The 13,488-nt window shown below is 41.2% G+C and overlaps 2 protein-coding genes across 7 annotated transcripts in view; one reads left to right on the forward strand and one right to left on the reverse strand.

The window, feature by feature from the left end:
• The window catches only part of ADD3 (adducin 3), a 143,454-nt gene that overhangs the window by 27,111 nt on the left and 102,855 nt on the right, over positions 1-13,488 (forward strand). The window lies entirely within an intron of this gene.
• LOC105941551 (large ribosomal subunit protein eL39-like) lies at positions 5,350-5,718 on the reverse strand. Its single transcript, XM_036495905.2, has one exon. It carries the CDS (start codon positions 5,699-5,701, stop codon positions 5,546-5,548), a length of 156 nt encoding a protein of 51 aa, XP_036351798.2. The 5' UTR covers positions 5,702-5,718; the 3' UTR covers positions 5,350-5,545.

Genomic DNA, 13,488 nt, shown 5'->3' on the forward strand with positions numbered 1-13,488 from the left:
AAGCCAGGAGATGGAAGCTGTTTCTCTCTGTCCTCTCCCTGTAACTCACACTTTCACTGAAATTAATAAATCTTTTTTTAAAAAAACACTTTTATAAGCTGAAGAAACAGATTTAGACATGCTGTGTTTTTGCCCTGTGTCAGCTAACGTAGAGGCAGAATTAGGATTGTATAAGTCCACCTGATGCTGCGGCCAGGCCCTCTTGCTTTCCTGTGCGTGTCCTTCTGCGTGAGGCAGAGTGCTGTCCAGAGAGCATCTCTGGCCGCATGGTGTTGCTGTAGGCTCCTGGAGCTTTTTTTGTATTGGTGGATGACTTCGTTGCTCCTCATTCCAGACCACCCTCCTACCCTACCTGGAACCTAGTGGGTGATCTGGATGAAAACTTAAGCTTGTTTGAAAAAATAATTTTTCAGCCGGCACTGTGGCATGGTGATCTAAGCTTCCACCTGTGGCACAACACTATAGTGCTTTGAAATATTATGCATTGTGGAATGACTAAATTGAACCTATCACCACATATTGTAGTTTGCATACTTATATTTGGTGTTGAGAACCCTTAAAATTTGTTTTGCGGTTTTCAGTGGAGACAGATGCTTACTTGATAGATTGCCTAAAGGCTGTGAAAGAGCATCTTTCTCACCTTACAAATCAATCAACGTAAAATGTTTCAGACACCTTCAGGGAGAGATACAAGAAGCATCTCCTTATCTGAATGCCAGAAATATCAAATCTGAGACTTCAGAGACTGGCCATATAAGGAGGGGCTTTTTATAGTCCAAGGGAGTCGAAGGAGGAAAAATAATGGAGTCAAGTGAGCGTTATCAAGCTGGGGAAGTCTTTTCTAATCCTAGGTCATGTCCTAGTGGCCATGTCTTTGACATTGTTGCATTAAGAATGAGAGCAAGGGGTAATGGTCTGTGTGTTAGCATGCTGGAGTTGTCATTCCCCATCCGGAGTGCTGTGGAAGGCGGGATGTACATTCTTTTGCCCACTGCTGTCTTCACTGGTGCTTGTGAAAGGTAAGGAGAGAGAGAATACATAGGTTGAAGTAGAACTGGACTGCAGAGGTTGGTAGCAGGAGGATTGTGGATGGACAAGTTCAAATAGCAAAGCAGTTTCATACATGTCTGTGCACATTATATTTATAATAAGAACTGTGTGAACTCTAAAATGCTATTTCAGGAAAAAAATGGGTAACACTAGACAGAAATTACAATTTCTCTTTTTAAGATTTATTTATTTCAAAGCTCAAATAGAGGGAAGAAAAAAGGGAGAGACAGAGATCTTCAGTAAGCCGAGTCCCTTCTTCAAATGGCTGCAATGGCCAGGCTGGGCCAGGTCAAAGCCAGGAGCTTCTTCCAGGTCTCCTATGAGGTTTCAGGGGCCCAAACACTTTGGCCCAGTTCTACTGCTTCCCCAGACTCACTAGCAGGGAGCTGGACTGAAAGTGGAGTAGTCAGGACTCAAAGCAGTACTCATACAGGATACTACATCCCAGGCAGTAGCTTAACTGACCATGCCGCAAACACTGGCTCCAGAAAATAACATTTCTAACTAGATGATGTAGATTCCGTTTCCACAACTTTATTACTTCCCTAACTTTTTAGCTTTAGGAAATTGTAGATTCTGAGATAATGACTATTTCTGCTTCTCTGGTCTTCCTACATAATTAAGTAGAAGCATGTCAAGCTTGAAGAAACTGTATGTAGGATCATGTGCTGTATATGTGCTATTACTGTTTTTATACTATTGTTTATTCTTCATCTGAAGTGTTGTCTCTGTGAAACTTCATTGAGTAGAGAAAATGTATATCCAGGAACACATTATGATTAAGAGAAGTGAAAGTTGATTGGCCAAATTAAATAGGGCCAGTTTGGCTCTGATCCCTAGGCTTTATAAAAGAGACAGTGAAAACCTTGTGGGTGAGGGGGAAGCGGGCCTAATTACTCATTTAATTTAATCATTTATCCCTTTAACTCCTTTAAAACATGGTTTTTTAAGGTCAATTATTTAATGTGTGAATGCATAGTGTTTCTTTGAGCCAAAGCCCCACTGACTGACTTTTTTTCTAAAAGAAAATGGACATAGTCATAGTAGCAGGCTTAGCTTGTATTTCCTTGAACTTCACGGTCTTCAACTTCGTACTAAATGAGTGAACGGTTGCTATAACTACCAGAAGCAGTGTTTCCTAACTCAGTGTTAGATGCCAATAGACTAATAACAGATGGATTCAGAATTCAAGCACACTGGCAAATGTAATATAAAGAGGTTGAGTTGAATACATTCATGTTACTATGCAATTGTTTGGTTCTCAGGATAGTGCCACAATACATCTTTAAGTTTTATTCCATGTGAAATGCTGGGTACGGGGATATTTTGCCAAGTGCTGGTTTGAAACTTGGAATCTGTCCAGCTGGCAGATCAGCTGGGCTTAATCAGATATGCCCAGTTCTGGAGATAGGATTTCATAGCAGGAGCAGCATTCTTCAAATATCATTACTTTAAAAGTCAGTTAATTTTAAATTTTAAAATTCTTTAAATGCTACATTAAAATGTATATAGGACAGATATGTTTGTAGTGCAGCTACTACTTGCATTAATAAATAATGTGGACAAATACATTGTAATTTATTCACTTCTAATTTCTGAGTTCTTGGGATTATAATTTGCCTGCATTAGTCTGTGAATAGAATGATATCGAAATGCAGTTGGGTTCAACCTAATAAACCCTATAGCAACTGGCTTTCTCTGTAGAGAAAGCTATAAAAACCAAGCAGATTTGGGCCATGTGCGGTAGCCTAGCAGCTAAAAGTCCTCGCCTTGAACACACCGGGATTCCATATGAGCACTGGTTCTAATCCCAACAGCTCCACTTCCCATCCAGCTCCCCTGCTTGAGGCTTGGGATAGCAGTTGAGGATGGCCCAAAACCTTGGACCCCTGCACCCGTGTGGGAGACCTAGAAGGGGTTCCTGGCTCCTGGCTTCGAATTGCTTGGGGAATGAATCATTGCATAGAAGATCTTCATCTCTGTCTCTCCTCCTCTCTGTATATCTGCCTTTCCAATAAAAATAAATAAATCTGGGGCCTGGCAGCGTGGGCTAGTGTCTAAAGTCCTCGCCTTGAAGGTGCAGGATCCCATATGGGCGTCGGTTCTAATCCCGGCAGCTCCACTTCCCATCCAGCTCCCTGCTTGTGGCCTGGGAAAGCAGTTGAGAACGGCCCAAGGCTTTGGGATCCTGCACCCGCATGGGAGACCCGGAAAGAAGTTCCTGGCTCCTGGCTTCAAATGGGCGCAGCACCGGCTCGTTGTGGCTCACTTGGGGAGTGATTCATCGGACAGAAGATCTTTCCCTCTGTCTCTCCTCCTCTCTGTATGTCTGACTTTGCAATAAAAATAAATAAATCTTAAAAAAATTTAAAAATACAAATAAACAAATCTTAAAAAAAAAAAAGAACAAGCAGATTGATTGCACAATTCACTGACCTCTTAGTACAAATGAAAAGAATCATATATAAGGATTAGACCTGAAGAATTAAATAGGAATCTTTATTTATTTATTAAATTTTTAAAATTGCAAAATCTGGTATTTAGAGAAGAGGAGAGACACAGAAGAAGATCTTTCAACCATTGATTTACTCCCCAAGTGATCTGAAACCAGGAGCCTGGAGCCACTTCCGGATCCTCCCTGCAAGTACAGAGTCCCAAAGCTTTGGGCCGTCCTCAACTGCTTTCCCAGGCCACAAGCAGGGAGCTGGATGGGAAGTAGAGCTGCCGGGATTAGAATTGGCGCCCCATATGGGATTCTGGCGAGTTCAAGGCAAGGACTTTAGCCGCTAGGCTAAATTATTATTATATTAGTTTATATATGGGATATCATTGAATTGATATTGGCATGTGTGTTTCTTTTGGGGGCATTTGATGCTTTGTATAAATGCTGTTTTCCTTTTGTTGATAAACGAGATACTTTCTTTAGAAAGTTAGTGTAAAATTATATATTTTTAATCTTTAAAATTCAGATTCTTAAAGAAATTAGTTTGAGTCCTGATAACACTATTAAAAAGATATTTAATGGAACTTAAATATTTTTGTCATTGTTTTCATTTGAACAGAAAGTAAAACCAAAGATTTTGGTAATCCAGGATACTATTATGTTAATCAATTATATTAAGTGAAATTTTGAGAGTGTCAACCTAGATTGTGCTACTTTGAGGACAAGTAAATGACTTCTTTATGTGAAAATTTGCTATTTATTTATTTGTTTTTAAATAATACATATTTATTAAAAATTCAAATACAGAAATAAAAGCACAATATCCCACCCAGTATACAGACAACCACATAAATCCCTTTCCCTCTAATCCCATTCCCCAGAGGTTATCACTGTGAACAAGTTAAAGTATATCCTTTGAAACATTTTCCTTTGTATATACAAGTATATATAAACACACATAAATGCACTTTTGCCTTTTACAAAAATGAAATCATGTAAATATACATATTAATCTTCAATTTCTATCTTTATTCATTCAATATACAGAAAATTCACAACAAATTTGATTATCAGTCCTCTTGGGTTCGTTTTCCATTATATAAAATTCATATTCAAGCATCAATTACAAAACTCTTGATAACATACTTCCTGCCATCTTTGAGTCTCATCTCTAACCACTCCAGTATGAAAAGACTGAAACATAAATTACCTTAAATTCTTCCTGAAACAAAGGCAGTACAATCAAACAAACAAACTAGGAACACACTGTGTCATTCCTAGATTTTGGCCTTTTCACTTTGTGTTACATTCTGCCTGGACTTTTCTATCTGGCAAATCCCTAATTCTTCCAACAATCAGCTTAAAAATGATCTCTAGAAGACAAGACTTCCCAACTTTTTTCAAGACATAATCACTTCTCTATTTACCCCTATACTTTATAGCTAGCTTCTTAATTGTACTTATCTCACAGTACTGCAGTAATTTATTTACATGTTTTGAGTTACCTTTCCATCCAAAGGATCTGATGGAGTGTTCATCTTGGAGCAGGTACTCAGCAATTTAACTGTTGAGGAACCAATGCTTTAGGAACATTTACTGAGTACCTACTATGCACAGAACCATATCCCAAGCATGAAAAAAACTTACCATTTTGTCCTAAGGAACTTACCATTTTCCTATTATTTCCCCTGGGTGGATAGAGGAGGGGCAGAACATATTTATTATAAGACCACATATTGCTTCTGACATATAGTTGGTTTCAAAAATCTAGCAAAAGCTTGCTATTTATATATTGTAACCTAAATATGCATGAAGTATTTGTTATACATGAACTCTTTAAAAATGTCTTCTGAGAATTTGTTTCTTTTTTTTTTTAACAGTAGTTAAAAATGTCTCACATGTTTATTACTGAACCAACCCACTACTAAGGGGTCTCAATCAAACATGTCCAGCTGTCTATACGATGGTGGCATCCTTAGCTTGATACAGTCAAGGAGATAGTGATGTTGATACAGCACAAAATATGTGTTCCATCTGTTTTAGCACAGTTCCTCACAGACCCAGCTTGGCTCTTCTCCAGTGTCTCCTCTTGGAGTTATACCTGATCTTATTGCCGTTTTTCATTCGAATCCATTGGGGAATGGGACGATTTTGTTTTTGTTTTTTGGCCAGGAATCTCTTGATTCTGAAGGTCTTGTGAGAAGACATGGCGAGGAAGACTCCAGGCCGAGAATTTGTTTCTTGCAAATGTTGCAGCTAAGTATGGATCCCAAGTTACCCACCCATAGGTTTATTTATTTACTTTTTTATACATATTTTTTAAAGTTTTTTTTTTTTTTTTTTTTTTTTTTTATTACAAAGTCAGATATACAGAGAGGAGGAGAGACAGAGGGAAAGATCTTCCGTCCGATGAATCACTCCCCAAGTGAGCACAGTGGCTGGTGCTATGCCGATTTGAAGCCAGGAGCCAGGAACTTCTTTCCTGGTCTTCTATGCTGGTGCAGGATCCCAAGGCTTTGGGCCGTCCTCAACTGCTTTCCCAGGCCACAAGCAGGGAGCTGGATGGGAAGTGGAGCTGCCGGGATTAGAACCGGCGCCCATATGGGATCCTGCACCTTCAAGGCGAGGACCTTAGCCGCTAGTCCATGGCACCGGGGCCCCCCACCCATAGTTTTAAAAGCTGGGAATTTGTGTCATTTTATGAGCAATTGAAAAGACCAAGCAATAGACAAGTTTCTGAGAGTAAGCCAGAGCATAAACCAAGTCAACCAAGGCTTATCCAGCTGTGCTTCGGGTTTTGGGACGTGTTGTATATAAATTTAAGCTTCTGTCACAAAATAAAGTTTTCTTGCCATTAACCACTAAACCAAATCAAGAGGCAGTATTTTATTTTTAGTTGTATTTGGAAGACCATGTGTTAGCTTTGGCTTACCATTTGCTGAATAACTAAAAATGGCATCCGTAATACAAGGTATTATTTATGACTGACCATACATCAAGTGGAATTTTGTGGTAAAGATTATTTCATGTTGAATTACAAAATAAGCAGCATATACAGGCTGACAGGGTGACAGCCTGAGCCAGATCCCGTACTGGCAATCACACAAGAGTCAGGTCTGGGATCACCTCAGAAGGGGTACCTATTAGGATCCCCCAACTGAACCACTGCACTCAGAACTCCAACCATGGAGAGAATCATAGGACCTGTAGTCTGACCGTGGAGTGCATGTCTCAGAACTCCACCTTCTAAGTGGCTAAAACAGCAATAGCCTGCCTGCCCAGATGCACGTGGAGGATATGGCAGGCCACTGGGGCCTGCAGAGGACATCTGGTAGCACAGCAGAGGAAGGAGAGCAGAACATATTGCTCAACAATCTCAGCCAAGCGTTTACAGCTAGTATCTGGGCAGTTGGAGATCCTGGGGTGGACTGTAGCAGCAGATAGACCTTGGAATGTGCTAGTTGGGAAGGAATATTCACAACCTTTGGACATCTCCTTAACCGTCATTGTACATAGTAGGAAATGAAACATGTGCTGAACTTATGCAAGATCCTTTTTTTAAATGTTTATTTTGAAGAAGCTATTGAGAGAAGGGGAAAGTTGGGGGGAGTGAGGAAGTGAGAGAGCGCTTCCATCTGCTGATTCACTCTTCAGTGGCTGTACTGGCAAGCACTGGGCTAGGCTGAGGTTGGGTCTTGCTCGGGCTCTTCCACGTGGGTGGCAGGTGTCTGAGCATTTGGGTTGTGCTTCATTGCTGAACCAGAAGTGGAGTAGCTGGAACACAGATGCCACACACGTAGGCTGGTGGCATCACACATGGCTTTGCCTTCTGCATTGGAGCAGCAGCCCCTCTCCCAAGGTATCAGAACCATCTGAGTTGTACAGCAAAGCTTCTGCTCCTTTGACTCTGTCATTAAGGGAAATTTGTGGCATAATCAGACAAAAATTAGCCACATAGTTCACCTTTTTGGAAATAGTATTTATTTTAAAAATAATAATGTTTTTGTTGAATTAAAATTTACTCAAGTTGCAAGTAGGCCCTGCTGTATAACATATGTTATGTACATGTATGTGTTTTCTATTTTTAAAATGCTTGTTTCTGACTAAATATAACACTAAAATATTTTAAAAAATAGAGAACGAGTTAGTAAACAAAAATTAGAAATAAACTGCCACCCAAACATAGCCTGTTATATGAGACTCTGTGCTTACAAAGAGTCCCAGAATGTGGTATTTAATGTGATGATTTCTTTTTTGCTTGTATGCAGTTCAATTTGGATTTAGATGGAAGAAGAAAAGGGTTTATTTAATGTACTACTAATAAAAGGAATGCTCTTGGATTCACTTCTTAAAGAAAAGACTTACTTAGTTGTATTTGAAAGGCAGATTTACAGAAAGAGAAAAGGAGAGAGATCTTCCATCTTCCATTCTCCAAATGGCCAGAGCTGACTGGTCAAAGCCAGGAGCCTAGAGCTTTTTCTGGGTTTCTCACGAGGATGCAGATGCCCAAGAATTTGGGCTATCTCTTGCTGCTTTCCCAGGCACATTAGCAGGGAGAGGAGGAGCCTGGACTCAAACTGCTGCCCATAAGGGATGGCAGCACCGCAGGCAAAGGCTTAGTTACTATGCTGCCACAACGTCCCCCCTGTATCCTGTTATATTAAGATCATACATTTGCTTAACATTTTAAAAAATGTTTGTTTATTTTTAATTTTAAAAAAATATTTACTTTTTTGGGAAGTCAGATATACAGAGAAGAAGAGAGACAAACAGGAAGATCTTCCATCCACTGGTTTACTCCCCAAATGGCCACAACAGCCAGAGTTACATGGATCTGAAGCCAGGAGCCTGGAGCTTCTTCTGGGACTCCCCATGGGTGCAGGGTCCCAAGGTTTTGGACTGTTCTCGACTACTTTCCCAGACTTCAAGAAGGGAGCTAGATGGGATGCACAGCCGCTGGGATTAGAACCAGCACCCACAATGGATCCTGGCACGTGCAAGGCAAGAACTTTAGCTCTAGGCTACTGCACCAGGCCCTATTTTTAATTTTTTAGATCTATTTATTTTTATAGGAAAGGGAGATTTGTAGAGAGGAGAAATGGGAAGAAGGATCATCTGTCTTCTGGTTCACTCCCCAAATGGCTGCAGTAGCCTGATCTGAAGTCAGGAACAGGGGCTTCCCCCAGGTCTCCCACATGGGTGCAGGACCCCAAGGCTTTGAGCCGTCCTCGACTCCCAGACCACAAGCAGGAAGTAGGAAGGAAAGTGGAGCATTTGGGACATCAATCAGCACCCATATGAGATCCCAGCGCTTACAAGGGGTGCAGATTTAGCCAGTGAGTCATTGTGCTGGGCCCTGCTTAAACTTTTTTTTTTTTTTTTTAAGATTTACTTACTTTTTACTGGAAAGGGAAATTTACAGAGAGAAAGAAAGGCAGAGAAAGTTGCCCCAGAGAAAGTAAAGTGCTGATTCACTTCCCAGATGGTTACAATAGCCAGAGCTGAGCCAGTCGGTAGCCAGGAGCCAGCAGCTTTATCCAGGTCTTCCACGTGAGTGAAGGGTTCTAAGTCTTTGGGCTGTCCTCCACTATTTTCCTAGGCCACAAGCAAGGAGGTGTATGGTAAGTGGAGCAGCCGGGACACAAACCAGCACCCACATGGGATTCTTGAGCTTGCAAAGTGAGGATTTAGCTATTGAGCCATGTCGCTCATAGGCACTCGGATAGGAACTGTGGATGCCCACGCAGTGGCTTACTCCACTGCATCACAGTGTCCGCCCTTTGTGCTGTTTTAGAATAAGAGACCTGAGTGGGCCCGGTGGCGTGGCCTAGCAGCTAAAGTCCTCTCCTTGAACGCCCTGGGATCCCATATGGGCACCGGTTCTAATCCCAGCAGCTCCACTTCCCATCCAGCTCCCTGCTTGTGGCCTGGGAAAGCAGTTGAGGACGGCCCAATGCATTGGGACACTGCACCCGCGTGGGAGACCCGGAAGAGGCTCCAGGTTCCCGGCTTTGGATCGGCGCAGCACCGGCCGTTGCGGCTCACTTGGGGAGTGAATCATCGAACGGAAGATCTTCCTCTCTGTCTCTCCTCCTCTGTGTATATCTGGCTATAATAAAATGAATAAATCTTTAAAAAAAATAAGAGACCTACGTATTTTCATGTTGGTATATGCGGGTGGCCCTGGAACAAGTACCCTCACTAAGATATGGCAGAGCAGCTCTGTAGGAAACCAAAAAACTTAACAGCTCAAGATTCCAAAGTTCAGCATAAGAAACTCTTTTGTCTCATTTCCGGTGCGTCAGGAATCCAGAAGTTTAGCTGACTGGTTCTGGCTCTGAACTTTTCATAATATTGTAGCCAGGCTTCTGACTGAGGCAGTGGTCAGCCCTGGTCTAACTGCTCCTCCTTGCACTCTGTCGTTGGCATCTTGGTTTCTTAGGAGTTTATGGTGGGGGCCCCAGTGCCTGCTGGATAAGCCTGATTCAATGTACTTAAGATGCAGCGGCTGGCTTCTGTCAAGGCAGGTGGGAAGGGCAAGGAGTAGGGGAGATCCAAAAGTAAAAACCATGATTTTTATAACCTAATCTTGCAAACATACTGACATTTCTGTCATGCTGTTGCTTTCCTGGGGCAGGCTGAAGTGTGAGGAGGAACAATAAAAGAGTGTGAATACCCAGATGGCTGAATTACGCGATTTGGACTTTATTAAAATTAAAAGCAGGTGTACATTATAGGACATTATCAGGAGAATAAGGTAGTTGTAGAATGAGTTAAAATAATTGAAATTTATTTGATTCAGAATTTACATACAGAATATAAAGAACACAGGAAACTCAACAAAAACAACCTAGTTCAAAAATGCGGAAAGGACTCAGACATTTTTTCAAAGAAGCAGTCTGAATGGCCAATAAACATATAAAAAGAAACTCAACATCATAGTTATTAGGGAAATGGAGATGAGAACCACAGTGAGATGCAACTTCACACATCATATGATTGTTATAAACAAAAATAGGAAATTTGAGCTGGTGTTGTATCTTAAAGGATAAAGCCACTGCCTGTGACTCTGGCTTCTAACATGGAGCTGCTTCAGTCCTGGCTACTCCACTTTTCTTTCTCTCTAAGATTTATTTATTTTTATTGGGAAGTCAGATATATAGAGAAGAGGAGAGACAGAGAAGATCTTCCATCCGCTGATTCACTCCCCAAGTGGCCACAGTGGCTGGAGCTGAACCAATCTGAAGGCAGGAGCCAGGAGCTTCTTCTGGGTCTCCAATGTGGGTGCAGAGTCCCAAGGCTTTGGGCTGTCCTTGACTGCTTTCCCAAACAAGGAGCTGGCTAGGAAGCAGGGCTTTCAGGACATGAACTGGTGCCCATAATGGATCCTGGCACAGGCAAGGCAAGGACTTGAGCTGCCAGGCTATTGCAACGGGCCCAGCTACTCCACTTATTATCCAGCTCCCTGCTAATGAGCTTAAGAAAGCAATATATACTGCCCCTATTTAGGAGACCTGGATGAATCTCCTGGCTTTGGACTGGCCAAGTTTCACTTTTGAGTCCATCTGGGTAGTGAATCAGCAGGCAGAAGAACCCTACTCTCTTCTCTCTCTGCCTTTCTTTGTAACGTTGACTTTTAAATAAATCTTTAAAAAAATAAAAAAGGAAATGCTGGGTATTGGTAAGGATATGGAGAAATTGCAAGTTGCTTGTGGAAGTGTGAAGTGGTACTCCAGAGTGTGCTGTCAAGGGGAATAAAGGGAGACATGGGGAAGTGCACATGCGACAGCCTCTGTAGAACAGGTCGAGGAAGGCTCACAAGTGGCATCTCCTTCAGAACGGGATTCAAGGTGCGGAGGAAGATTAATTTCATTGTGTAGACTTTGTATAACTTTTTGTATCTGAATTTTTATTGTGTGCAAGTATTTTGTATTGAGGAAGTTTTAAGTACAATAATTATGTGCTTTTATAGTGGAATCTTTCGTACTGCCTCTGCTTGGAACAGTTATCAGAGGTGGGGCCCCTTCCCTCTTGAAGGAAATATGAAATGGCCGCATTGAAGATGTCTGCAGAAATCACCAAAGGTCTGGGTTGAAGTTCCTCCCGTGTGTGAACACGTCATGGTTATTTTGGCAAATAGTATATGAAAACTCCCAGTAAATAAATACATGAGTAGTTTTTTTTCTAAACCCGAGTACCACTTTAGAGTTTATATATACACATGAGAGATCTTCAAAAAGTTCATGAAAAATGAATGTTATGAAAAAGCTATTCGTGGACTTTAAGCTTGCATTCAACTTTTATTTCTCTTTTCTGTGACTGTTTGAAATTCTGTGTGTGTGTGTGTGTGTGAATGAGTGTTAGTAAAGAAGGTGTCAAGGGCACAGTAGAAGTCAAGGTTATTGGAGAAGTTGGAGTGAAAACTAAAATTTTCTTAGACCTTGAAGTACAGAAACAGCCAGATAGTACTAAAGTGTACTACTTTTTGTTGAGTTTAGTATTAAACGATAATGATAATGAGACCTTCAGTAATCTGCTCCTACGTATGTGAAATCTTGTTTAGAAAATGCAAGAATCCCCCGTGGAATATCAGTAAATATAGTTGAAAGTTGAAGTTTCATTTTTGTCAGTGACTGTATCTTCCTAGTAGTACAATAAGTACAAGCCAGATGGCCGAGAACTAAGCTCATGGCACGACAGAAGAGCGGAAATGACCTTTGCACCTTCTCACGTTTACTGTTGTAGTAAAAGGAATACTCTTGGATTTGTGGGGTTTTTTGCAACTGTTTAGAAAAATTACAATTTTGTATGTGTAGGGCCTCCCACCTTTCCCTCCCTTTCCTTCCTCCCTTTTCTCACTTTGCTATTGTCCCTGTATTTTACAATAATATAGTCCTTCAGCTGCACTCACGGCTCCCAGAATTCTGCTCTTTACACGTGTCATGACATTGTAGGTATAGGCAGTGGTAGAGAATTTAGTATATTCAAGGTATGTTTAACGGTTTTTTTAGGGGCCTTTTTTCCATTTGAAGCATAAACAAATGGCATAATGGGGACTACAGTACCAGCAAACAAAGAAGAACTATGATATGGATTTGCTTTTTAAAGAAAAAAAAATCTGTATTTATTTAAAAGGCAGATTTACAGAAAGAGGAGGAAGATCTTCCATCTGCTGGTTCACTCCCCAAATGGCCGGAGTGGCCAGAATTGGACTGGTCTAAAGCCAGAAGCCCAGAGTTTTTTGTGGATGTCCCACGTGGATGCAGGGGCTCAAAGACATGGGCCATCTTTTGCTGCTTTCCTGGACACGTTAGAAGGGAGCTGGATCAGAAGTGGAGCAGCCGGGAACTAGTGCCCATATGGCATGTCAGCCCCACAGATGCAAGCTTTTTTTTTTTAAATTTGTATTTTGAATTTTGGAGTTTTATGGTATAATTCCATATAGTCGGGGATTCCCCCCCCAAATTCCCACCCCCTGACTGGTTTTCCCCATGTTGTTAAGTAGTATAGTCCTTTATAAGGAATCATGAATCTCTCCGTCTGTTATTTAAGTGTGCCCCAACATTGCTGGTACAGACAGTGTCAGACAGTCCACCATCCCATTGGTCTACAATGTCCAACAGTTTCATTGGGAGTCCATCTTTGATAGGGAAGAAGGGATGCATGTTGTGTTGTATCCCCACATCTGGATATGGTAGTCTCTATTACTCCATCATTATATATCCCTTAAATAAGAAGCTACAAAATAAGGTCAACAACTAGTACAAATTAAAACAACAGCAACCACAAAATCACAGCACCAAGGAGTCAGAAAAATGTGCTGAATAACCAATGTATGGGTGACAAAAAGAAAACACAAAGCCTTATGGGTAAAATGATGCCACCGTGCAATCTGTGAGCTAAAGATGAATTCGACAAGAGAAAAGAAAGTATTTTGAAGTAATGAAAATGAAATTAAAAACATCAAGACACATGGGATGCAGTCAAAAAACAGT

This window comes from Ochotona princeps, chromosome 13 (genome assembly GCF_030435755.1).
Source record: "Ochotona princeps isolate mOchPri1 chromosome 13, mOchPri1.hap1, whole genome shotgun sequence".
Classification (NCBI taxonomy): Eukaryota; Metazoa; Chordata; class Mammalia; order Lagomorpha; family Ochotonidae; genus Ochotona; species Ochotona princeps.

What these genes read in the sequence shown, in the direction of transcription:
- LOC105941551 (XM_036495905.2), bottom strand. Translation starts at nt 5,701, where the DNA reads ATGTCTTCTCACAAGACCTTCAGAATCAAGAGATTCCTGGCCAAAAAA.